Consider the following 26,906-nt stretch of genomic DNA (forward strand, 5'->3'; position numbering starts at 1 on the left):
AGAGATGTTGAATTTTATCAAAGGCCTTTTCTGCATCTATTGAGATAATCATGTGGTTTTTGTCTTTAGTTCTGTTTATGTGATGGATTACATTTATTGATTTCTGTATGTCAAGCCAGACTTGCATCACGATGAAACCAACTTGATTGTATTGGGTAAGGTTTTTGATGTGCTGCTGGATTCAGTTTGCCAGTATTTTATTGAGGATTTTTGCATCAATGTTCATCATGGATATTGGCCTGAAATTTTCTTTTTTTCTTTTTTTTGGTTGTGTCTCTGTCAGATTTTGATATTGGTATGATGCTGGCTTCATAAAATCAGTTAGAGAGGAGTCTTTTTCTATTGCTTGGAATAGTTTCAGAAGTAATGGTATCAGCTCCTCTTTGTACCTCTGGTAGAATTCAGCTGTGAATCCCTCTGGTCCTGGGCTTCTTTTGGTTGGTAGGCTATTAATAACTGCCGCAATACAAGAACTTGTTATTGGTCTATTCAGGGACTCAGCTTCTTCCTGATTTAGTCTTGAGAGGGTGTATGTGTCCAGGAATTTATCAATTTTTCTAGATTTTCTAGTTTATTTGCATAAAGGTGTTTGTAGTATTTTCTCATGCTAGTTTGTATTTCTGGGAGATCAGTAGTGATATCCCCTTTATCCTTTTTATTTTGTCTATTTGATTCTTCTTTTTTTTCTTCTTTATTAGTCTAGCTAGTGGTCTATCTATTTTGTCAATCTTTAAAAAAAAAACAGCTCCTGGATTTGTTGATTTTTTGAAGGGTATTCATGTCTCTATCTCCTTCAGTTCTGCTCTGATCTTATTTATTTCTTGTCTTCTGTTAGCTTTTGAATGTGTTTGCTCTTGTTTCTGTAATTCTTTTAATTGTGATGTTAAGGTGTCAATTTTAGATCTTTCCTGCTTTCCGATGTGGGCATTCAGTGCTATAAATTTCCCTCTACACACTGTTTTGGTTGTGTCCCAGAGATTCTGGTACGTTCAAATAACTTTTTTATTTCTTTGGTTTTTTATTTATTTGTTTTTTTAAAATTTATTTGGTTTCAAATAACTTTTTTATTTCTGTCTTAATTTCATTATTTACTCAGTAGTTATTCAGGAGAAGGTTGTCCAATTTCCATGTAGTTGTGTGGTTTTGAGTGAGTTTCTTAATCTTGAGTTCTAATTTGATTGCTCGGTGGTCTGAAAGAGTGTTTGTTATGATTTCCATTCTTTTGTATTTGCAGAGAATGTTTTACTTCCAATTATGTGGGTGATTTTAGAATATGTGCTCTGTGGCACTGAGAAGAATATATGTTCTGTTGATTTGGGGTGAAGAGTTCCGTATATATCCATAGGTCCACTGGGTCCACAGCTGAGTTCATGTCTTCTCTTATTTCCTTGAGCAATGGTTTGTAGTGCTCCTTGAAGAGGTTCTTCACATCCCTTGTAAGTTGTATTCCTAGGCATTTTGTTTTCTTTGTAGCTATTGGGAATGGGAATTCACTCATGTTGTGGCTGTCTGCTTGTCTATTCCTGGTATGTAGGAATACCTGTGAATTATTCACATTGATTTTGTATCCTGAGACTTTGCTAAAGTTGCTTATCAGTTTAAGGAGTTGCTGGGCTGAGATGATGGGATTTTCTAAGGATGGAATATCCTACTTATTTTTCTGTCTCATTGATCTGTCTAATATTGACATTGGGGTGTTAAAGACTCTCCCTATTATTGTCTAGGAGTCTAAGTCTCTTTGCAGGTCTCTAAGAACACCAAGATTCAAGATTTATGAATCTTGGTGCTCCTGTATTGGGTGCATATATATTTAGCATAGTTAGTTCTTCTTGTTGCATTGATCCATTTACCGTTACATAATACCCTTCTTTGTCTTTTTTGATCTTTGTTAGTTTAAAGTCTGTTTTATCAGAGACTAGATAAACCCTGCTTTTGTTTGCTTCCCTTTGCTTGGCAAATATTCCTCCATTCCCTTAATTTGGGCCTATGTGTGTCTTTGCACATGAGATGGATCTCCTGAATATACCACAGCAATGGGTCTTGACTCTTTATCCAATTTGCCAGTATGTGTGTTTTAATTGGGGCATTTAGTCCATTTACATTTAAAATTAATATTACTATGTGGGAATGTCATTATGTCATCATGATTCTAACTGGTTATTTTGCACATTACTTGATGCAGTTTCTTCATAGCATCACTGAGGGGAAGAGGAGACCATTTTGGTGTGTTTTTGCAGTGGCTGGTACCAGTTTTTCCTTTCCATATTTAGTGCTTCCTTGAGGAGCTCTTGTAAGGCAGCCCTGGTGATCAGCAATTGCTGATCTGTAAGGGATTTTATTTCTTCTTCACAGCAGGGCTGTGCCCACAGCTGCCTGTTTCTTCCTCACTCAAGAGTGTGGCCCATTTCCAGGTTCCCAATTTGTCTCCTGAAAGCCCTGCACTCTAAGATTGATCTCTCCTCTGCTCTCAGCTCACCAGTCTCCAGCATCAAATGAAACCGAAGTTGGTCTCTCACTAGACATAGACAGAGGCAGGCTGAGCTCTTCTCTCTCTCACATGTTACTTATGCTCCCCTGGCTGAAGCCCCTGTGTGTGGGGACTGAGTAGCCCCATGCATCTGGGTGTGACAGGACGTGAGATCACTTGTCCAGAGCTCAGGCTGAAGCAACCCCTGGGGAGGCCCTGAATCTGCAGACTTGAAGGATAATAAAAAGAATAATTAGAGATGTGAGTAGCCATCATTCACTGGGAGTTATATTACATGTATTACATGCTAACTGATGTGCCCACTTGACTGTAGCTTTCTTAGAGAAGCTCTGTCTTTGTAGTTAAGCCCCTAGACCCAGCATCAGTAAGGGGAGGCCTGCCCCAGCCATGCCTCCTCCAGGTTGTGACACTGTGTGGCGTTGCCAGATCAATTAAAGGGCACCCAGTTATGTTTATATTTAAACGTACTATATTGTCTGGGAGATACATACATTGACTTTTTTTTTTTTTAAGTTAGAGTGTCACTCTGTTACTCCACATGGAGTCAGTGGCCCATTCTCAGTTCACCGCAACCTCTGCCTCTTGGGTTCAGGTGATGCCTCAGCCTCCTGAGTCACCGGGATTACAGGTATATGCCATGAGGCCCAGTTAATTTTTGTATTTTTAAGAGATATGGGGTCTCACCATGTTGTTCAGACTTGTCTCGAGCTCCTGGCCTTAAGCAATCCATCAGCCTCGGCTTCTAAAAGTGCCAGGATTAAGGTGTGAGCCACAGCACCCAGCCTACATATCAATTCTTCATCATTGTTTTACTGAATTCAAATTGAACTGACCTCTAGTGTTTACGTTTGATAAATTAGAGAACACCATCTCCAGACCACAAACACTTCCTCTCCAATCAGGACCACTGCCTGAAAAGGAATAATAGAGCTGTTGTCAGGATTACATGAAGTCACAGTCTCAGGAATTGTCAAAAGTCAGGTTGTAGTTGTACTAAAGAAAACATAGTGTGGTTGCCCACACAGACACAGACAGACATGCTAGTTTCTACACACCAACCCTGGCTGGGAGGGAACATAAGTATCAGCACCCCTGGTCACTTCAGCTGAGAGAAACCAACAGGCCAGGAGACAGGATGTAGGAGCGGGAGGTGCTTTCCATAGTTCTCATGAGGCATCTTGTTTGTGTATTACCTATTTAAAACCAAGAGAATAAAACAAAATTGTTGAATAATGGCAAGAAGTGAGTATGTAACAGCACAAGATGCAAGCAGGGCTGAGAATCACCGGAGAGAGAACATTAAATGCCTACAGGACTCGATACTGTTAGGAGCCCCAGGAAATGTATTGATTTTTTAAAAATCAGATAAAAAGGAATATAGGCTACCCTGGGTTATATATGTGTATATACAAAGGCAGGAATGGGCATGAAAGGCAAAGTGGCTGGGGACCCTGAAAGGTACTAATGAGCCCTTTATGGGATGAGATGCAATTCAGCAACAACAGGGAGAATCTCAAAACAAGTGTGCAGAGTGAAAGAAGCCTCAACAAATGGCAAGATAACGTTTGAGAACACTGATGCATTCCACAAAATGAAAACCAATCACTAATGACAGAGGAAGATCTGTGGCTTCCCGGGAGGGCACTGGGGTAGAAAGGGCGATGACAAAGGGTCATGAGGAGCTGCTGGGGTTGGTCACAGGTTGCATAGCTCGGTGGTGGTGATGCTTTAAAGGATCCAGAAACATGCCCACCTGGGTGTAATGGCATATTATAAATATATGTGTTTCATCATATGTACATTATTCCTCCTCAGAAAGGGTTTTATTAAAAAGCATAGGCTGGGGAGGAAAGAAGCCAAGGGATTCACCTTGAGGAGTAGGGCCACAAAGTCAACAGTCTGGGAATTTTCAGAAATCAGGAAACGAGGATGATGGAGACACAGGTTCTGCATCAGAGGTAGGTCTGTGATGACACAGCTGTACCTGCCACTTCAGCCCAGGACATAAATCAGAGACCCTGTGTCCCAAGGTACAAAGAGCTGGGTGTTCTGTTCCCTGGAGGCCCTGTTCCTAGGAAGGAGCTGCTGTGCATCGTTCTCAGAACAGAAAAAAAGAGAAGCCTCTACTCTGAAGCAGGGCCCTGGATACCCCTGGACCATGGGGGAAGCTGCAGCAGCAGAAGCCACAGGCCACGCCTGAGCAGCGTCAGCTGAGTGCTCACCCTCCTGGTAGAAGCAGAAGTGGGTTCTTGTCTCAGGTGTCGCCGAGCTTGGACCACTGTGTTACCACTCAGGCTGTTGTCATAGGACTGGCAGTAATAATCAGCCTCATCCTCAGACTGGAGTCCAGTGATGGCCAGGGAGGCTGAGGTACCAGACTTGGAGCCAGAGAATCGGTCAGAAATCCCTGAGGGTCGCTTATTATCTTGATAGATGAGGAGTTTGGGGGCCGTTCCTGGGAGCTGCTGGTACCAGGATACATAATAACCCACCCCGATGTTGGAGCTGCTCCCAGTGCAGGAGATGGTGACCCTCTGCCCGGGAGTCCCAGACACTGAGGGCGGCTGCGTCAGCACAGACTGGGCCCAGGACCCTGGAAGTGGGAGAGACACAGGCATCATGATTCTGCTTCTAGAGACAAGAGGACAAAGCAAGAATCCATAGGCTTCCCAGGACCCCTCCGTTGGACCTGTATCCAGTCACCTGTGCAGTGAGCGAGGAGAGTGAGGAGGAGAGGAGACCAGGCCATGCTGGAGACTGTCCTGAGGGCTGCCTGCTGTGTCCACAGCTGAAACAGAGCTTCTCCAAATCTCTCCCTGCCCCTTTTCATACTCTGAGAGTGGGAGGGTCCATCCATGCAAATCAGACCCCCAGCTTTCTAATCCCACCCTGAGCCCTGGGTCAGGCCCCTATGCCTGAGGATGTCGGGAGTGGCAGGGGTGGGGCTGGGTGGTCCCAGGGGGTGGGGAGGATGCAGCTGTGAGCCCTGAGCAGAGGACACCAGGCAGGGCAGGTGGCTGGTTCTGCTCTGATCACCCCCAGTCTTCTCAAGAATGATCCCCAAGCACCCCCTGGTGTCCAGACCAAGACAAACCATTGTATGACAAGGTGACCAGAGCCTCTCAGAGACACCGCTGCCTCCCCGCTATTCTGTCCACTGTCCCCTCTCAGGGCCAGGCCAAGTGGTGCTTGTGTCTTCTCCCTGTGACTTCAGGGCAGTCCTCACGCCTCACTGGGCTCTTCAGGGGTGAATCTGTCCATGGCACTCTCACTGTTTGTTATAGAGGACTCAAGTGGTGACTACACAATATCCTCATAGATCAGAATCAAACCTAGAGCTGGAATCGACCCTCATGAACTCACTTCCCCACATGTGAGGACACCGCGTCCTCTCATGTGGCTCCTCCCTGGTGGCCAGAGCTCTCCTTCCTCTGTGGACCCTGCAGCGAGCACTGAGTAGAAAGAGAGTTTTTCCTTTTAGCATGCCCAGGGCACATTCCCAGAGGGTTATTCTGATAAATCTTCATTCTCTACTTCCCCAGAATTGCAGTCATAGTCATCTGGATCTAATGACTGGGCTGAGCTGTGCCTCATATACAGGACCAGACTACCCATGACCCCCTCCCTGCCCAGGAATGCTCTTCCTGGTGGATGCCCCATCAGCTCTTAGGGTGAGGGCTGAGTGAGGAGCAGGTCCACAGCTACCTCTCCCAGGTCAGCCCCACCCTGGGTCCAGTATAACGTGGCCCATGTGATAAGAGGTAGGTCTCTGTCAAATAGTTACTGAGCACGTATCTTTTGCTGGCCACAGAGCTCAGCTTTGGAAATGCCATGCTGATCTAGACAGCCTAAATCCTACCTTGCGTAGCTGACCCTGATGAAAACACAGGCATGGGAGTCCTCTCTGCCACCCCCTTAACCCCTGGGGCAGAGACCAGAGAAGTCCCTGCTGCACTCCAGGTTCTGAGAAGAGACTTCGACTTGGTGGGATCACAGGGGAAGAAGGAAGAAGGGACTACAGGAGAATGAAGGGAATGTGGGCATGACCTGAAGATTCCTGGGGTTCAGGTGAAGATGTAGGGAAGTCCATGAAGTAGATATGAATAACATTGGATAAATAACAGGATCTAGGAGAAGTGGATTCCCGGGAAGGAGCGATTGTGATTGAGAAAGACACCCTGACAGGGCAAGTCCTCAGAAACCCAAGAAGATGCACTTTTGTTCCCCAAGTCCAGGAGCTTGTTCACTGGTTAGGCCTGATCTGCTGGGACTACTGGAGAGGAAGGCAGGGAGGAGCCACGTTTCAACAGGAGAGGCCTGGAGATGGGGAGAACATGGGTAGAACAAGAGGAGATTCCATTTTAGGAGAGCCTGGATGAGAAGTGTGCGATGGGAATGTCCACATGTACAGGTATATTTGTAGATATTTCATATAAATAGGATCTATGTTAATTTTTAGATTGTTGTCAGAGAAGAAGACAAATTCAAACTATCTTGCTATTATTCTAAAAGACAGTGTAACTTCAGCAAAGAAAATTTCCTTCACAGTTGCTATCCTGGTGGACTATAAGCACTGTGTTTTTAAAAGGCTTTTTAACATTTTTTTTTTATCATTATACTGCTTTTTTTTCCAGAAATATATATGCCATAATTGTTGACATAAGTTAATACTACATTTTTCTGAAAGTTATGCACTTCTGTTTTTGAAATGTATACTCTGGACCTTTCAGAGGTTCTTCATTGAGAAGACCAAGAACACTCACTACCTGATGTATTCATGCTGTTGTTTCTGAGGAGTAAACTCTTGAATCTCTGGAATTAATTTTCTTAGATCTTGGAATAATTCTTAAGAGATAATGAAACTTTTTTTTTGCTAACTCTGTATTTGTCTAAGTACATCTCTCTTTTTTGTGACAATGGCTGTAGATACATGGGTGGCATCATTAGCTGCTGAGTGGAAAATGAGCCATGACAGGGAATGAGAACAGAAGAGTGGGAATAGAATTTTGTTATGAAAATGGCTCTAGGCCTCAGGAAATAATATGACATTATTGGGTAGAGACAGCACTTTCTAGAAGGACACTGAGAAGGAGAATCTAAGGTTTGAGTAAACTAGGAGAGTTCAGTTATGGCTTTAACAGTTGGCTTTGTGTCCTGAAGGGGCAGGGTCAGAGCTGAATGAAAGCCAGGTTGCTGCTGATCCCAGATCCTGTGACCAGGACTGAGGGGAGACTCTCAGCAGTGACAAAACTGACTTGGGGGAGCAGCTGCCTTGATATGATAGCAGAAGGAGGCTCCCTATTCAGTGCATGCACAGAGGGGGAGGTGCAGGTGTTGTCCCCTGAGTCTGGTCCTCACTTGAAAGAAAGGAGATGGATGACAGGTGCCGAGGTGATGGTGATCAGTGGCTTCTAGTGTGGCTTCTTGAAATCCTTTCCCCCCTTGTTTTCCTCAGCTTAGGAGGCCAACATGAGAATGTTTATCCGTTTTCTGTCTCCTGAGGCTTCCTGATTCTCCTATCAATGCCTCCTTGGTGAGCATGAATGTGTCTTGGCTCAGGATTGATCTGTGAACAGAATATCAGAAAGGCCAGAGAGCCCAAGGTGGAGATTTGTGAGTCAGAGGCTCTCTTGCTTGTGTCCCAGCCCAGCTTTCCGTTTTCACAACACTCACCACGAACTGAAGATGAGGCTGGAGGGTGCAGTGATTCACACAGTGTGGCTACTTAGGCAGAGCTCCTGGTCTTTTTCCCTTTCCTGTCATGTCTGGACCCCAGATCTCCCAGCCATGAGTTCAGCATGTAAGTGTCCCCAGCTGCAATGTTAGGGACAGGCAGTGTGTGGCCCAAACCCATAAGATAAGCTGCCTGATCCCATGACGCTGTCATGGGAGATGGCATGAATGATTTAGTCCGTTGGTCCTGTAGGCTGAGATTCCTCACCAGTGGGTCAGGGAGGGCAGATCTTTCTCGTTCGGGAACTTTTTTGTAGTGGGGATGTCATATGTAAAACTGGAGAATCATTCTGTTTCCAAATAGCAATTCAGTCAGGGGACAGGAGAGTTTACGGAGAACTAACATCTTACGTATCTCTGAGATAAGTTTTCCTCTCCCCATTGCCATGTGGAGAGGAGAAAGGCCTGTGATGACTTTAAACAAGGCTGGGGAGCTGTTGTCTAAGTTTCCATTGTGACAATGAGCTCCAGTCTTCCTACAGCCCCCTTGCGATTGAAGGACCCCCAGCAGTGTGATCGCTGCACCCCACTCAGGTCCTAAGGCCCGCCTTGCGCTCTCCCCTTCCCCAGGCTTCAGTCTCTCCTCCCCAGACACCGGTGCTGGATCTGCCCACTCTCTCCCGGTGACCAGAGCTGGTCCCACGGCCTTCACACTGCCTACCTCCTTGTCCATCTTCGCTGAAGCATCTGGAGTTTTCCTCACAAACATACCTCAGATTTTGTGTCCTCCTTGTCCAACCCTCTAATGGCTCCTCTACCCTCCCCCACCCAAGCTCTCTTCTCCTCACTGTGCGATGCCACCTTATCACCTCAATATTTTAACTTGATTCTCTTTTCTACAAGTCAGTGTCAGCTAGAATATTCTGGGATTATCTATCAGCCTTCATCCATTTTGGTGTCAGTGCTGGGCTCTGCTCCGAGGGCATAAGTCTTAAATGTCAGAGTCTGGGAGCTTCAGTACAATCAAATTCCCTGAAAGCCCCCAATTCTATTGGCCTGAGAGTGAGACTCAGTCTCCCCTCAATACCTGAGTGGGCAAGAATCCTCTAAGAATTCTTATCTGAGGAGAGGAACCTCTTCAAAGGCTGTATTTTATCCTATTCTTACCCAAACTGGAACACAAGAAAAAATGAGTGGATGACTCTGGAGATCTGGTCCACCATCTGAGCCTCAGTTTATGCCACCCCTCCTCACTTTAGTAAGAGGGTCCTCATTTTTTGGGGGGGGAGGGGGGGCGGAGTCTCACACTGTCGCCCAGGCTGGAGTGCAGTGGTGTGATCTCGGCTCAACCCCGGAGGCAACCTCCGCCTCCTGGGTTCACGCCATTCTCCTGACTCAGCTTCCCATGTAGCTGGGGCTACAGGCACCTGCCACCACACCCGGCTAATTTTTTGTATTTTTAGTAGAGACGAGGTTTCACCGTGTTATCCAGGATGGTCTCGATCTCCTGACCTCATGATTCACCCGCCTCGGCCTCACAAAGTGCTGGGATTGCACACATGAGCCACCGTGCCCAGCCAGGTCCTCACTATTTTGTGGTCTCAGACACCTCCATCACCTCCCACCATCATCTGGGAAGAATGCCTCACTCTGCTGCCTAGTATAATGCCTGGGCCTCTCCTCACCCTCTGTGGCTGCCTCCTCTTTATTTCTGTGGAAGGAGGAAGCCAGGGGGTGGCTGGGAGAGAGGAGAGAGGGGAGCCTTGGGTAGGCTTCTGATTTCTGACTCTTTCTTCTCCTCATTGGGGCACGGAGAGGTGACGAGCAGTTTGCAAGGGGTGAGGTTGGTTCCCTCTAACCCTGTCCCTGGGCACATAAAAATAAATGTTTCCACAGATTCAGAGACAGCCCTTACAGACAGAGTTTGGAAACAATGCCTGCGATGGAGGCCCTGGGCTGAGCAAGGTTTTCAGGTAGCGTTGAGCCCTCACCTGGCCATAGCTACAGTGAGGAGAGCGATGAGAGGAGGGTGAGGGAAGGAGTCCAGGTCTTGGGGAGCAGCTCTGCTCCCTCAGGCCTCTGGTGAAGCTAAAGGCCCACACCTCCTCACCCCCTCCCCACACCATGGGCAGGCACAGGAAGGTCCGTGAAGACACAGGTGGACCTGCCACCTAGGCCCAGGATTTCAGTGCAGAGACCCTGTGCCTCAAACTGCAGGAGCAGGATATTCTGTTTCCTGGATGCCCTGTTCCTGACTCGGAGGACAAAGGTGATGAAGCCTCCACTCCTTGGCAGGGCCCTGGCTGCCCCTAGGCCCATGGGGGAAGCCTACAGCAGCAGAAGCTACAGGTCAGGCGTGGGCAGCAGCTGCAGGCACTCACCCTCCTGGAAGAGGAGGAAGGGGATTCTTGTCTCAGGCCCCACTGGCCTGCAGCACTGTGTCAGCATCCATGTTGTTATCCCATGTTTCGCAGTAATAATCAGCCTCATCCCCAGGCTGGAGTCCAGTGATGGCCAGGGAGGCTGAGGTACCAGACTTGGAGCCAGAGAATCGGTCAGAAACCCCCGAGGGTCGCTTATTATCTTGATAGATGAGGAGTTTGGGGGCCGTTCCTGGGAGCTGCTAGTACCAGTACACATCATAACCCCCAATGTTGGAGCTGCTCCCAGTGCAGGAGATGGTGACCCTCTGCCCGGGAGTCCCAGACACTGAGGGCGGCTGCGTCAGCACAGACTGGGCCCAGGACCCTGGAAGTGGGAGAGACACAGGCATCATGATTCTGCTTCTAGAGACAAGAGGAGAAACCAATCATTCATGGGCTTCCCAGGGACCCTCCCCTGGACCCGTATCCAGTCACCTGTGCAGTGAATGAGAAGGGTGAGGAGGAGAGGAGACCAGGCCATGCTGGAGACTGTCCTGAGTGCTGCTTCCTGTGCCCACAGCTGAAGTAGAGCTTTCCCAAATCTCTCCCTGCCCCTCTTCATACTCTGAGAGTGGGAGGGTCCATCCATGCAAATCAGGTCCCCAGCTTTCTAATCCCACCCTGGGCCCTGGGTTAGGCCCCATGCCTGAGGATGTCAGGGGGTGGCAGGGGTTGGGCTGTGTGGTCCCAGGGGGTGGGGAGGACACAGCTGTGAGCCCTGAGCAGAGGACACCAGGAAAGGCAGGTGGTTGGTTCTGCTCTGATCACCCCACTCTTCTCAGGAATGGTCCCCAAGTGCCCCCTGGTGTCCAGACCAAGACAAACCGTTGTATGAGGAGGTGACCAGAACCTCTAGAGACACCGCTGCCTCCCCACTGTTCTGTCCTCTGCCCCCTCTCAGGGCCAAGCCAGGTGGTGCTTGTGACTTCTCCCTGTGATCTCAGGGCAGTTCTCCCACTTTACTGGCCTCCTTAGAAGTGAATCTGTCTGTGACACTCTCACTGTTTATTATAGAGGACTCAGGTGGAGACTACACAATGTCCTCATAGGTCAGAATCAAAACCAGACCAGGGACCGACTTTTGTGGACTCACTTTCCCACATGTGGGGACACCGGGTCTTCTCCTCTCATGTGGCTCCTCCCTGGTGGTCAGAGCTCTCCTTCCTCTGTGGATCCTGCAGGGCTAAGTAGAAGGGAAGCTCTTCCCTCTAGGATGCCCATGGCACATTCCCAGAGGGTTATTCTGGTCAATCTTCATTCTCTACTTCCCCAGAATTGCAGTCATAGTCATCTGGATCTTGTGACCGGGCTGAGCCGTGCCTCACATACAGAACAAGGCTGCCCATGACTCCCTCCCTGCCCAGGAATGCTCTTCCTGGTGGATGCCCCATCAGCTCTTAGGGTGAGGGCAGAGTGAGGAGCAGGTCCACAGCTCCCTCTCCCAGGTCAGCCCCATCCTGGGGCCATTATAATGTGGCCCATGTGATAAGAGGTAGGTTTCTGTCAAATAGTTACTGAGCACGTATCTTTTGCTGGGCATAGAGCGCAGTGTTGGAAATGCCATGTTGATCTAGACAGCCTAATCCCTACCTTGTGCAGCTGCCCTGATGAAAACACAGGCATAGGAGGGGCACAGGAGTCCTCAATTCCACCCTCTTAGTCCCTTGGGCAGAGACCGAGAAGTCCGCGCTGCACTCCAGGGTCTGAGAAGAGACTTCGACTTGGTGGCATCACAGGGGAAGAAGGAAGAAGGGACTATAGGAGAATGAAGGGAATGTGGGCATGACCTGAAGATTCCTGGGTTTCAGGTGAAGATGTAGGGAAGTCCACCAAGTAGATACAAATGAATAGCATTAGATAAATAACAGGATCTAGGAAAAGTGGACTCCCAGGAAGGAGCGACTGTGATTGAGAAAGACACCCTGGCAGCGCAAGTCCTCAGAAATCCAAGAAGATGTACTTTTGTTCCCCAAGTTCAGGATCTTGTTCACTGGATGGGCCTGATCTGCTGGGGCTACTGGAAAGGAAGGCAGGAAGGAGCCACATGTCAGTAGGAGAGGCATGGAGATGGGGAGAACATGGGCAGAAAAAGAGCAGATTCCACTTTGGGAGAGCCTGGATGGGAGGGGTGCGATGGGAATGTCCACGTATACAGGTATATTTCTAGATATTTCATATAAATGGGATCGTGTTAATTTTTAGATTGCTGTGAGAGAAGAAGACATATTCAATGCTATATTGTTATTATTCGAAAAGACAGTGCATCTTCAGCAAAGAAAATTTGCTCCACAGGTGCTATGCTGGTGGACTGTAAGCACTGTGTTTTTAAAAGGCTTTTTTTACATTTTTTTTTTACTATCATGCTGCTTTAGTTTTCAGAAATAGGCATTTGATTAAAATTGTTGATGTAGTTTAATAATACATTTTTCTGAAAGTTATTCAATTACCTTTTTGAAACATATACTCTGGACCTTTCAGAGGTTCTTCATTGAGAAAACCAAGAACATTCACTACCTGATGTATTCATGCTGTTGTTTCTGAGGAGTAAACTCTTGAAGCTCTGGAATTAATTTTCTTAGATCTTGGAGTAATTCCTAAGAGGTAGTGAAACTCTTCTTTGTTAACCCTCTGTTTATTTAAGAACACTCCCATCTCTGTTTTTTGTGACAATGGGCTGTAAAAGCATGGTTGGCATCATTAGCTGCTGAGTAGTAAATGAGCCATGACAGAGAATGAGAACATAAGTGTGAGTATAGAATTTTGGAAATGAAATGGCTCTAGACCTGATGAAATGACATGATATTATTTGGTAGAGACACAACTTCCCAGAAGGATATTGAGAAGGAGTATCTAAGATTTGAGTAAACCAGGAGAGTTCAGTTAGAGCTCTGATAGTTCACTTTTTTGTCACTGTCACTCCTCCCTGGTGACCAGAGCCCTCCTTCCTCTGTGGATTCTGCAGTGCTGGGTAGATAGGGAGCTCTTCCCTCCATGATGCCCAGGGCACATTCTGAGAGGGTTATGCTGGTAAATCTTTGTTCTCTCTCTTCCTTTGCAGACCTGAAGTCAGTCATCTGGGTTCTGTGACCAGGGATCTCACTCAGGAGTCTGTTCTCCATCACTGAATGCCAGTCTGCAGGAGATCCTGGCAAATGACTTTGCAGTGTTTTGCTTAAGAGCAAAAAAGCAAATATGCTCAGTATTTGAAGATGGGAAGAATTAAAACTCTAACTTGTTTTGACCGGAGTCTGTACTCAGGTGAGCCTGACACATGGTAGCTTTCAGGATCAACCATTCCAACTAGGATGTTTAGGAAATAATATGGTTCAAATTCTGTAATAAGTGTTTTGGGCATGTCTTAAAGATGTTAGAAATGATTTATCTTTGATGTGTGATGACATCTAGAATATGATACATTAAAAACAATAAACTGAAGAAAAAGATAACCCTAAGTATTAAAATGAAAAATGAAATAGGTTGTATATGTGACTGCAGGAGTTCTGGCATGATACATCTTGGACTCAACAAATCTTTGCAGAATCCCATGTGGTTGGAGAACAGCAGGATAGTTATTTACTCTGGTGAATCTGTCACCAGGCAGTTGTAGTACCACAAGGTTTTAAATGCACCATTTAAACAATGGACTAGGCAGCGCACGGTGGCTCACGCCTGTAATCCCAGCACTCGAGGAGGCCGAGGTGAGTGGATCACTTGAGGTCAGGAGTCCGAGACCAGCCTGGTCAACATGATGAAACCTTATCTTGGGCCGGGCACATTGGCTCATGCCTGTAATCCCAGAACTTTGGGAGGCCAAGTGGGGCAGATCACAAGGTCAAGAGATCAAGACCATCCTGGCTAACATGGTGAAACTGAAACTCCATCTCAATTAAAAATACAAAAATTAGCTGGGTGTGGTGGAGCACACCTGTAGTCCCAGCTACTTGGGAGGCTGAGGCAGGACAATCACTTGAACCCGGGAGGCGGAGGTTGCAGTGAGCCGAGATCGCACCACTGCACTGCAGCCTGACAACAGAGGGAGACTCCATCTCAAAAGAAAGAAAGAAACCCCATCTCTACTAAAAACACAAAAATTAGCCAGGCATGGTGGTGCGTGCCTGTGTTCCCATCTGGATGAGAGGCTGAGACAGGACAATCGTTTGAACCTGGGTGTTGGAGGCTGCAGTGAGTCAAGATTGTGCCACTGCACTCCAGCCTGCATGACAGAGCAAGACTCCATCTCAAAAATAACAAACGAACAAACAAGCAAAAATCCACAATGAAATAGTGATATCTAATACAGACATTTAAATCAAACCAGCTCGGATATGTAACTGAAATAAAGTGTATGCAGCATTTTAGGATTACATTTCAAGGGTATCATTACTTGAAATGTTCCCATTTATTGTAAGCCATGTTACTTTAAATACTTTTATAGTTTTTGAAAAATGTTTGTTGTATTTACATTAACACACCAGGCATATTAAATTTTATTTCTTTTAAAGTAGAAAGGAATTGCAACTGGGGCTGCACTTCGTATTTTCTTGTCATCGCCTCCTCTGTGATGATGCATAGACGTTCACGGTGAATTTTGTTTATCTTTTTCCCCCAACTTCATGAACAGAGCTTCCTCCAGGCTGAGCAGTGTCTCCCATACAGGACATGCTGTCCATGGCCCCCTTTCTGCAAGGGATGCTCTCCCTGGTGGATGTCCTGTCAGTTCTTAGCCTGAAACAGAGGGAGGAGCATTTCTACCACTGCCTCTCCCAGTTCAGCCCATGGGTTCAGTATAATGAGGCCAGTGTGATTGAATGTAGGTTTTTCTCAGTAGTTACTGAGCACTACCTTGTGCTGGGCACAGAGCTCAATGTTGGGAATGCCATGTTGATCTAGACAGCCTCATCCCTGCCTCATGAAGCTGACCTACTGACACATACCGGGGTAGGAGTGGTAGTAAGGAGACCTCCCATTCTCCTCTTTCATAATTGAAGCAAGAGAAGCAGAGATGCCCCTGCTTACTCAGGGGGTCTCAGAAGGGATGCTTGGTGGGATCTCCGGGGAAGAGAAAAACAAGACTCTTCAAGAGAACTGAGGAAATATTGGCATGACTGAAGATTCCTGGGGTTCAGGTGAATGGAGGGAGTCCACAGAGTAGACCTAGTGGAGTAACACAGAGTGAATAACAGGATCCAGCAAAAGTGGACTCCCAGGAATAGAGGGATTGTGATCCAGAAAGAGACCCTGGCAGGGCAAGTCCTCAGAAGACCAAGAAGATGCATCTTTGTTCCCCAAGTCCAAGAGCTTGTTCCTCTGTTGGGTCCAATCTGTTGGTGTACTGGAAAGGAAGACAGGGAGGAGTCACTTGTCAGCAGGTAGATGTGTGGAGAGGAGCAGAATGTGGGCAGACGGATTCCACTTTAGGGGAGAATGGATGGGTGGTGGTAGATGGGCATGTCAAACTGTACAGGTATTTTTCTAGATATTTCATAAAATGGGGTAATATTAATTTGGATTGTGAGTGAGAACACAAATTCATAGCTATGTTGCTATTATTTCTAAAGAACAGTGTATCTTCAACACAGAAAATTTCCTTCACAGGTTCTATCCTGGTGGACTATAGTACTGAGTTTTTTTTTATTTATTATTACTTAAGTTGTAGGGTACATGTGCACAATGCACAGGTTTGTTACATATGTATACCTGTGCCACGCTGGTGTGGTGCACCCATTCTAACTCGTCATTTACAATTAGGTATATCTCCTATGCTATCCCTTCCCCCTCCCCTCCCCACAATAGGACCCAGGTGTGTGATGCTCCCCTTCCTGTGTCCAAGTGATCTCATTGTTCAATTCCCACCTATGAGTGAGAAGATGCGGTATTTGGTTTTCTGTTCTTGTGACAGTTTGCTGAGATGATGGTTTCCAGCTGCATCATGTCTCTACGAAGGACACCACTCATCCTTTTTTAGCGCATAGTACTTCCATGGTGTATATGTGCCACCACTTTTCTTAATCCAGTCTGTCACTGATGGACATTTGGGTTGATTCCAACTCTTTGCTATTGTGAATAGTGCTGCAATAACATACGTGTGCATGTGTCTTTATAGCAGCATGACTTATATCCTTTTGGTATACCCCAGTAATGGGATGGCTGGGTCAAATGTTTTCTGTTCTAGATCCTTGGGAATCGCCACACGTTTTCCACAATGGTTGAACTAGTTTACAATCCCACCAACAGTTGTAAAAGTTTCCTATTTCTCCACATCCTCTCCAGCACCCTGTTGTTTCTGATTTTTAATGGATTGCCATTCTAACTGGTATGAGATGGTATCTATTGTGGTTTGATTTGTATTCTCCGATGGTGACGGTGATGATGAGCATTCTTTCATGTGTCTGTGGCTGTATGAATGTCTTCTTTTTGAGGAATTGTCTGTATATCCTTTGCCCCACTTTTGATGGGGTTGTTTTTTTCTTGTAAATTTGATTGAGTTCTTATAGGTTCTGGATATTAGCCCTTTGTCAGATGAGTAGATTGCAAAAATTTTCTCCCATTCTGTAGGTTGCCTGTTGACTCTAATGGTAGTTTCTTTTGCTGTGCAGAAGACTCTTTAGTTTATAGATCCCATTGTCAATTTTGGCTTTTGTTGCCATTGCTTTTGGTGTTTTAGACATGAAAGTCCTTGCCCATGCCTATGTCCTGAATGTATTCCTAGGTTTTCTTCTAGGCTTTTTATGGTTTTTAGTCTAACATTTAAGTCTCTAACCATCTTGAATTAATTTTCGTATAAGCAGTAAGGAAATGATCCAGTTTCAGCTTTCTACTTATGGCTAGCCAATTTCCCAGCACCATTTATTAAATAGAATCCTTTCCCCATTTCTTGTTTCTGTCAGGTTTGTCAAAGATCGAGGTGTAGTGTGTAGATGTGTAGTATCATTTCTAGGGCTCTATTCTGTTCCTGGTCTATATCTCTGTTTTGGTACCAGTATCATGCTGTTTTGGTTCTGTAGCCCTGTAGTATAGTTTGAAGTCGGGGTACGTGATGCGTCCAATTTGTTCTTTTGGCTTAGGATTGGTCTTGGCATGTGGGCTCTTTTTTGGTTCCATATGAACTTTAAAGCAGTTTTTTCCAATTCTATGAAAGAAAGTCCATGGTAGGTTAATGGGGATGGCATTGAATCTATAAATAACCTTGGGCAGTTGGTCATTTTCAAATATTGATTCTTCCTATCCATGAGATAGTATGTTATTCCCTTTGTTTGTGTCCTCTTTTATTTCACTGCGCACGTGGTTTGTAGTTCTCCTTGAAGAGGCCCTTAACATCCTTGTAAGTTGGATTCCTAGGTATTTATTCTCTTTGAGGCCAATTGTGAAGGGAGTTAATTCATGATTTGGCTCTCTGTTTGTCTGTACTGGCATATAAGAATGCTTGTGATTTTTGCACATTGATTTTGATCCTGAGACTTTGCTGAAGTTGCCTATCAGCTTTAAGGAGATTTTGGGCTGAGACGATGGGTTTTCTAAAAATACCATCTGTCTCTGCAAACCAGGGGCAATTTGACTTCTCTTTCCTTGCTGAATACCCTTCATTTCTTTCTCTTGCCTGATGCCGTAGCCAGAACTTCCAACACTATGTGAATACAAGTGGTGAGAGGGGCATCCCTGTTCTTGTGCCAGTTTTCAAAGGGAACGCTTCCGTTTTTGCCCATTCAGTATGATATTGGCTGTGGGTTTGTCATAAATATGAACTCTTATTATTTGAGATATGTTCCATCAATACCGAATTTATTGACAATTTTTAGGCTTGAAGGGCTGTTGAATTTTGTCAAGGCCTTTTCTGCACTCTATTGAGATAATCATGTGGTTTTGTCTTGGTCTGTTTATATGCTGGATATTTTTGATTTGTGTATGTTGAACCAGCCTTGCATCCCAGGGATGAAGCCCACTTGATCGGTGATACGCTTTTTAAGTGCTGCTGGATTTGGTTTGCTGTATTTTATTGAGGATGTTTGCATCGATGTTCATCAGGGGGATATTGGTCTATTTCTTTATTTGTGTGTCTCTGCCAGGGCTTTGGTATCAGGATGATGTTGGCCTCATAAATGAGTTAGGGAGGATTCCTCTTTTTCTATTGCATTGGAATAGTTTCAGAAGGAAATGTACAGCTCCTCCTTTTACCTCTGGTAGAATTTGGCTGTAATCCATCTGGTCCTGGACTTTTTTTGGTGGTAGGCTATTAATTATGCCTCAGTTTCAGATCCTGCATTGGTCTATTCAGGATTCAATTCTTCCTTGGTTTCGTTCGGGAGGTGTAAGTGTCAGGAATTATCCATTTCTTCTCGGGTTTCTAGTTTGTTTGCATAGAGGTGTTTATAATATTCTCTGATGGTAGTTTGTATTTCTGTGGAGTCGGTGGTGATATCTCCTTTATCATTTTTTATTGCAGTGATATCCCATTTATCGTTTTTTGTTGCATCTATTTGATTCTTCTCTCTTTTCTTCTTTATTAGTCTTGCTAGCATCTATCAATTTTGTCGATATTTCAAGAAACCAGCTCCTGGATTCATTGATTTTTTGGAGGGTTTTTTGTGTCTCTATCTCTTCAGTTCTGCTCTGCTCTATCTAGTTATTTCTTGCTTTCTGTAGCTTTTGAATGTGTTTGCTCTTGCTTCTCTAGTTCTTTTAATTGTGATGCTAGGGCGTCAATTTTAGATCTTTCCTGCTTTCTCTTGTGGGCATTTAGTGCTATAAATTTCCCTCTACCGCTGCTTTGTGTCCCAGAGATTCTGGTTGTTGTATCTTTGTTCTCATGGTTTCAAAGAACATCTTTATTTCTCTTCATTTTTAGGTACCCCGTAGTCATTCGGGAGCAGGTTGTCGTTTCCATGTAGTTGAGCGGTTTTCTTGGTTTCTTGTCCTGAGTTCTAGTTTGATTGCACTGTGGTCTTGAGAGACAGTTTGTTAATTTCTGCTCTTTTACATTTAGTGAGGAGTGCTTCCCTTCCAAACTATGTGGTCAATTTGGAATAAGTGCGACGTGGTGCTGAGAAGAATGTATATTCTATTGATTTGGGGTGGAGAGTTCTGTCGATGTCTATTAGGACCACTTGGTGCAGAGTTGAGTTCGGTTCCTGGATATCCTTGTTAACTTTCTGTCTCATTGATCTGTCTAATGTTGACAGTGGGGTGTTGAAGTCTCCCATTATTATTGTATGGGAGTGTAAGTCTCTTTGTAAGTCTCTAAGGACTTGCTTTATGAACTGGGTGCTCCTTTATTGGGTGCATTCTATCTTAGGATAGTTAGCTCTTCCTGATGATTTGATCCCTTTACCGTTGTAATGGCCTTCTTTGTCTCTTTTGATCTTTGATGGTTTAAAGTCTGTTTTATCAGAGACAAGGATTGCAACCCCTGCTATTTTGGTTTTCCATTTGTTTGGTAGATCTTCCTCCATCCCTTTGTTTTGAGCCTATGTGGGTCTTCTGAATACAGCAAACTGATGGGTCTTGACTCTTTATCCAATTTGCCAGTCTGTGTCCTTTAATTGGACCATTAGTCCATTTACATTTAAGGTTAATATTGTTATGTGTGAACTTGATTCTGTCATTATTATATTAGCTGGCTATTTTGCTCATCAGTTGATGCAGTTTCTTCCTAGCATTGATGGTCTTTACATTTTGGCATGTTTTTACAATGGCTGGTACTGGTTTTTCCCCTCCATATTTAGTGCTTCCTTCAGGATCCCTTGTAGGGCAGGCCTGGTGGTGACAAAATCTCTAAGCATTTGCTTGTCTGTAAAGGATTTTATTTCTCCTTCACTTATGAAACTTAGTTTGGCTGGATATGAAATTCTGGGTTGAAAATTCTTTTCTTTAAGAATGTTGACTATTGGCCCCCACTCTCTTCTGCTTGTAGAGTTTCTGCTGAGAGATCTGCTGTTAGTCGCTGGGCTTCCCTTGTGGGTAACCCAACCGTTTCTATCTCTGCCCTTACATTTTTTTCTTCATTTCAACTTGGTTGAATCTGACAATGATGTGTCTTTGAGTTGCTCTTCTCGAGGAGTATCTTTGTGGCATTCTCTGTATTTCCTGAATTTGAATGTTGGCCTGCCTCACTAGGTCGGGGAAGTTCTCCTGGATGATATCCTGCAGAGTGTTTTCCAACTTGGTTCCATTTTCCCCATCACTTCACGGCATACCAAACAGACATAGATTTGGTCTTTCACATGATCCCATATTTCTTGGAGGCTTGGTCATTTCTTTTTACTCTTTTTTCTCTACACTTCTCTTCTCACTTCATTTCATTCATTTGGTCTTCAATCACTGATACTCTTTCTTCTAGTTGATCGAGTTGGTTACTGAACCTTGACAAACAAATGTTTGTCACGTAGTTCTCGTGTCATGGTTTTCATCTCTATCAGTTCTTGTATGGTCTTCTCTGCATTTTATTCTGTATCCCTTCATCCATTCCTTTTTCAAGGTTTTTGTTTCTTTCGCTGGTACGTAGTTCCTCTTTAGCTCTGAGAAGTTTGATTGACTGAAGCTTTCTCTCTCAACTCGTCAAAGTCATTCTCCATCCAGCTTTGTTCTGTTGCTGGTGATGAGCTGCATTCCTTTGGAGGGGAGATGCACTCGATTTTTTGAATTTCAGCTTCTCTGCCTGCTTTTTCCCCATCTTTGTTGGTTTTATTTGCTTTTGGTCTTTTGATGATGGTGATTTACTGATGGGGTTTGGTGTGGGTGTCCTCTCTTCTTTGTTAGTTTTCCTTCTAATAGTCAGAAACCCTCAGCTGCCGGTCTGTAGGAGTTTGCTTGAGGTCCACTCCGGACCCTGTTTGCCTGGGTATCAGCAGCGAGGCTGCAGAAATAGAATATGCTGAAACAGGAGTGTTGCTGTCTGATTCTTGCTCTGGAAGCTTCATCTCAGAGGTGTACCCAGCTGTGTGAGGTGTGAGGTGTCAGTCTGCACCTAGTGGGGGATGTCTTCCAGTTGAGCTACTCAGAGGTCAGGGACCCACTTGAGCAGGCAGTCTGTCCATTCTCAGATCTCAACTTCCATGCTGGGAGAACCACTGCTCTCTTCAAAGCTCAGTTGAAAATGAAGAAATCACCCATCTTCTGTGTCACTCACGCTGGGAGCTGCAGGCTGGAACTGTTCCTATTTGGCCATCTTGGGCACCCCTGGAGCTGGAGACCATTATTCTAAGTGGAGTAACTCAGGAATGGAAAACAAAACATGGTGTGTTCTCACTCATAAGTGGGAGATAAGCTATGAGAATCCAGAGGCATAACAATGAACATGGGATCTGCGAAGCTCAGGGAAAAGGATAGGAGGGAGGTGAGGGATAAAAGACTACTCATTGGATAGAGTGTACACTGCTTGCGTGATGAGTGCACCACATCTCAAGAATCACCACTAAAGAACTTACTAATGGAACCAAACAACACTTGTTCCCCAAAAATCTACTAAAATAAAACAACAAATTTTAAAAATAATTAAAAAAGGAAAATCACTGAAACCCTTAAAAACACAAATAAATAAAGAAGTAAAGAAAGAAATAAATAAAAGATGAGAACCTCTTCCACTATGGAGAGAACCAAGGGAAGAAGTGAAGAAGCAAGAATCCTGACAAGCCATCACAGACTGTCCTGTCACCTTAGGTGATCATCACCCATAGAGTTTGATTTTGATGAACAATAAATTCAAAACATTAAAAGAAATACATGAATAAAATCAGGAAAAAATGGCCTAAGGACCCTCAAAGATAATAATGAGCCCCCTAGGGGTGGTGGTACAATTCAAGCGACAAGCTGGTTATTATCTCAAAAGATATACAAGAGTGACAAGACGCCTCAAACCAATGGGACAGAATAATGGTTTGATACCACGAACATTCCCAGAAAATCGGAACAAAACAGTAGTGCAGAGGCAGATTGTGGCTGCCCAGGAGGGCCCACTGGGGAGGGAGGGAGAGTCAAGGGTCATGAGGAGCCAACTGGGTGGCACAGGTGTTAGTCGCTCTGGGAGTGGTGATTGATTTTCAAGGGAACCAGAAATAAACATGTCCAAAAAGTTTAATTTCCTATCTTATAATATGAGTGGTTTATAGATGTGCATTATTCCTATATGGGGAAAAGTTATTAGAATAGGGCTGGAGAGAACGGAACAACAGGGACTTCACACTGAGAGCACGGGGGAGGAAAGACCACTGCTCTGGACAACTCCTGGGAAATGGGGAAAAGGAAGATGATGGAGAGACCACAGGATTCCCACCAGAGGTTGGTTCTGTGATGACACAGCTGAACTGCCTCCCTCGCCCAGGACTTCAGGTGCAGAGACGCTGTGTCCCAAGTTGCATGGGAAGCACGAGTTCTGTTTCCCTGGCGACCACCCTGCTTCATGACTCTGAGGACTGAAGTGGCGAGATGGAGCCCTCTCCCTGCTCAGGCGGCGCCCTGGAGCCCCTGGACCATGAGAGAAGAAGCGCAGCAGCAGAAGTCACAGGCCCAGACCTGCACAGCAGTGCCGGGGGGGCTCACCCTCCTGGCAGAGGCGGCAAGGAAGGGGTGTTCTTGTCTCATTACCCTGGGCCTGGAGACACTGTGCAAGCACTCAGGCTGTATCCCATTGCTTCAGCGTTAGTATAATCAGCATCATCTCGGACGGAGACAGTGATGGCCAGGGAGGCTAGACGTTGCCAGACTTTGAGCCAGAGACTCGGTCAGGGACCCTGAGACGGTCGCTGATATTATTATAGGAGGAGGATTTTTGGGGCGTTCCTGAGAGTGCTGGTTACCAGTGTATACCCCATTACTCTGTGTTAGAGCTGATTCCGAGCAAGAGATGGTGACACTCTGCCCGGTGGGCCCCGACGTGAGGGGCTGAGTCAGCACAGACTGTGCCCAAGACCTGGAAGTGGAGAGGGACACAGACTTGGTGATTGACAAAGACGACCGAGAACGAGGAAAACGGACAGCAGGGCCCATGTGCTTCCCAAGGGCCCCCTTTCTGGTGTGAATCTGTCACCTGCCAGTGTTGGAGCGGTGAGGATGAGAGGGAACCAGGCATGGTGGGAGATTGTCCTAGCGTCTGTCTTCTCTACCCACGCTGCAGCTGAGCTTCCCCCAAATCTCTCCCTCTCTTCATACTCTGAGAGGGGGATGTCCATCCATGCAAATCAGACCCCCCAGATTTGTGACCCCACCCTGAGCCCTGGGTCAGGCTCCTTGGCTTAAGGATAGGATGTCAGAGGGTGGCAGGGGTGGAGCTGTGTGGTCCCAGAGGGTGGGGAGAACACAGTTGTGAGCCCTGAGCAGAAGAAAACAGGCAAAACAGGTGGCTGGTTCCACTCTTAGCAACTCATCTTCTCCGGAGATGGTTTCCTTCAAGCGAACCCCTGGTGTCCGCACCAGGTAAGTCTTTATGATAGGTGACCGAGCCTCTCATTTCACCACCGCCTTCCCTTGTTCTGGTCCCACCTGCCCCCCTTCTCAGGTCCAGGCCCGTAAAGTGGCCACCCTGTGTCTCCTGCTGTGACCCTCATGGCAGTGTTCATGCTCACCTGGACTCCTCTTGAGTGACCTGTCCGTGATCTTTGGCTGTACATTGTAGAGGCTCAGGTGCTGTCTACACAGAGTACTCTTCGTTCGGGCCCAAGCCCAGAGCAGTACCGGCCCCTGATTCACTCCCTACCGTTGTTGGACCCGGGTCCTCTTTATTCATTTGTTGCCCTTCCTGGTAGCCAGAGCTCTGCCTTCCTCTGTCGATCCTGCAGCGCTGTGGAAACAGAGCTCTTCCCTTCGGATGCCCTGGGGAGTGACCTTTCCCCGCGGGTTTTTGGTCAATCTTTGTTCTCTCTCTACTTCCCCAAGCTTGCAGTCATAGTCATTTGGATATGTGAACCAGGGATCTTGCTTCGGCGTCTGTCCTCCAGCACTGAGTGCCCATCTGAGCGGAAATTCCTGGCGAATGACTCTTGGAGTGTTTTCACTTATGAGCAAAAAAGAGCAAGATGCCGTCTTGAAGATGGGAAGATTCAAACTTCAACTTGGTTCAACGAGAGTCTGTCAAGGTGAGGGGGGGTGGCTCTGATATGTGGCAGCTCTTCCTATCGAGCCTCCAATCTGGATTTCTAGGGGAAAATTATTGGTTCAAATTCAGTACGTGAGCATTTGGGGGTGGCTTCTTACCGATTATTAGAAATTGCTCATCTTTGGCCGTAATGACATATAGACTAATATACAACTAAAAACAACAAGCTTAACAAAAAACATAATTCTGTTGATTCCGGAATGAAACTGACAACAGGTGAGTCTGGACTGCATTGAGTTCTTGGCATCATGCCCCCTGGGATTTAATAAACTATTTGTTTAGGGAATTTTAAGGGAATAAGAAAAAACAGCAGGATGGGTTCTGTAATATAAGTTTAATACAATAAGATTTTAAATGCTCCCATTTAAACCACCGCATAGTGACACCTAATTCATTTAAATGAACAGTCCCATATCTGGAAATGAAATAAAATCTATTTCAGTGCTATGTTTTGGGATCGATTTCAAGTTGTTGTTGTTTACATGTTCCTTTTGTGTCAGCCACGTCATTTACATAATTTTATACTTTTTAAAAATGTGTTTATTGTGTTTACATTTAACACATCAGGCATACTAAGTTTATATTATTTCCAAGTAGAACGAGCTATCAGATCGGGCTTCACTTCCTGTTTTCTTCTCATTCTTTTTCTTTGGCTGATTACATAGATGGTCTCACAGTTGAATTTTGTTTCCTTTCCTCCCACTTTAATGAACGGGGGGTCCCCTAAGGGCTGAGCACTGTCTCACATACAGGACAAGGCTCTGCCCATGGCCCAACTCGCTGCCACAGATATTGGCTTCCTGGTGGATGCCCCATCAGCTCTTAGGGCTGAGGACAGAGAGAAGACAAAGTCCACAGCTAAGGAGCTGGACACCCGAGGTTCCGGCGGAAGGGGCAACTGCTGGGCCAGTGAGGCACTGGACAGAGGACCGACTATGGAATTATTTTATGTGCTTCCTCAGGAACCCCTCAGAGACAGAGACCCCCAGTCCTGATGTGTCTTGATTGCCCATGTCATCCAGGTGCTCCTTTTGTCGCTGCTATAGGCTCCCGGCCCCTCCTCCCTCCTAGAGTCACAATGGACAGTCTCCTCTTCAGGCTGCACCCTCCTACCACATCTGACCCCACACCGCCGTCTCCTCCTTCCCCATAAACCTCCCCGCTCCCTTCATTAGCATTTTTGCCTTTCCTTCTGGCATCACAGGCCTCCCAAGGATGTCTCTGCAGGATATCCATGTTGCAAAGAGCTCAGCCCCTTGACAGGACAGCTGGGCCTGGCGCACCCCAAGGCTGAGCATCTCTCTTGCTTCTCTTCTACACCAGCTCTAGGCCAAGCCATATGTAGACCTTTCAGAATGCTGAGCTGATGTTTTCTTAAGCATCAGACTTCCTCTCTCACATCTGTGGGTCCCACAGGCTGGATTCTCCTTTCATGTCATCGCTCCCAGAGTTTCAGAGCTCAGGAAAATGGCCAGCATACCTGCACCAAAAGGAGGGGACACCTGTGGGACCAGGTCGAAGGGTCCTAGATTTCTAGGTCTCACTGGCTGGATTCTTTCTGTCCTTGTCTGGGATGTTTATTTATTTGTTCTCCTATCGATCTATCTATCTATCGATCTATCTATCATCTATCCATCTCTCTCGCTGTCTATTCTATCGTCTACTATCTATCTATCTATCTATCTATCTATTTGAGAAGGAGTCTCTCTCTGTTGCCCAGGCTGGAATGCAGTGTCATGATCTCGACTTACCGCAACCTCTGACTTCCATGTTCAAGTGATTCTCCTGCCTCCATCTCTCGAGTAGCTGGGATTACAGGGGCCAGCCACCACGCCACACTAATTTTTGTATTTTTGGTAGAGACGAGGTTTACCATGGTGGCCCTGGTGCTCTCGAAACTCCTGACCTCAGGTGATCCCCCCGCCTTGGCCTCTCAAAGTGCTGGGATACACTATGAGCTGCCCTGCCAGCCAGGCTGGATTCTTCTTGTCATTTCCAACTTCATCCCCCACCGCACCATGTCGGGTGGGCAGTTATTTTGCTCTTAAAACAAAACTGATTCTCTGTCCATGGAAGACCATAGAACAGGATTATTTGTCACTTGATCCCTTGCCTCGCTTTCAGTAATACAACCGACAGCAGCAACGCCTTGGCTGAAACTGTTTGTTGGTCACAGGCAGAGATAACGGAGGATGGGCAGAGCGGATGAGTGGTGCAAGATCTTCTCATTCTCCATGGA

General features: G+C 45.9%; 1 protein-coding gene and 2 gene segments (V, D, J or C); all 3 read right to left on the reverse strand.

Moving 5' to 3' along the window:
* LOC104674962 overlaps positions 1-5,278 on the reverse strand; it is a 66,613-nt gene extending 61,335 nt beyond the window's left edge.
* LOC104674970 (immunoglobulin lambda-1 light chain-like) overlaps positions 1-11,096 on the reverse strand; it is a 651,096-nt gene extending 640,000 nt beyond the window's left edge. Inside the window, exons 1-3 of the mRNA XM_030914091.1 lie at positions 11,020-11,096; positions 10,815-10,909; positions 4,772-4,986 (exon numbers count right to left, since the gene is read on the reverse strand). Coding sequence (XP_030769951.1) covers positions 4,772-4,986; positions 10,815-10,909; positions 11,020-11,065 — 356 coding nt within the window. The 5' untranslated portion in view covers positions 11,066-11,096. The remainder of the gene's footprint in view (positions 1-4,771; positions 4,987-10,814; positions 10,910-11,019) is intronic.
* The window catches only part of LOC104671035, a 724,295-nt gene that overhangs the window by 661,808 nt on the left and 35,581 nt on the right, over positions 1-26,906 (reverse strand).

This window comes from Rhinopithecus roxellana, chromosome 13 (assembly GCF_007565055.1).
Source record: "Rhinopithecus roxellana isolate Shanxi Qingling chromosome 13, ASM756505v1, whole genome shotgun sequence".
In the NCBI taxonomy this organism is placed as follows: Eukaryota; Metazoa; Chordata; class Mammalia; order Primates; family Cercopithecidae; genus Rhinopithecus; species Rhinopithecus roxellana.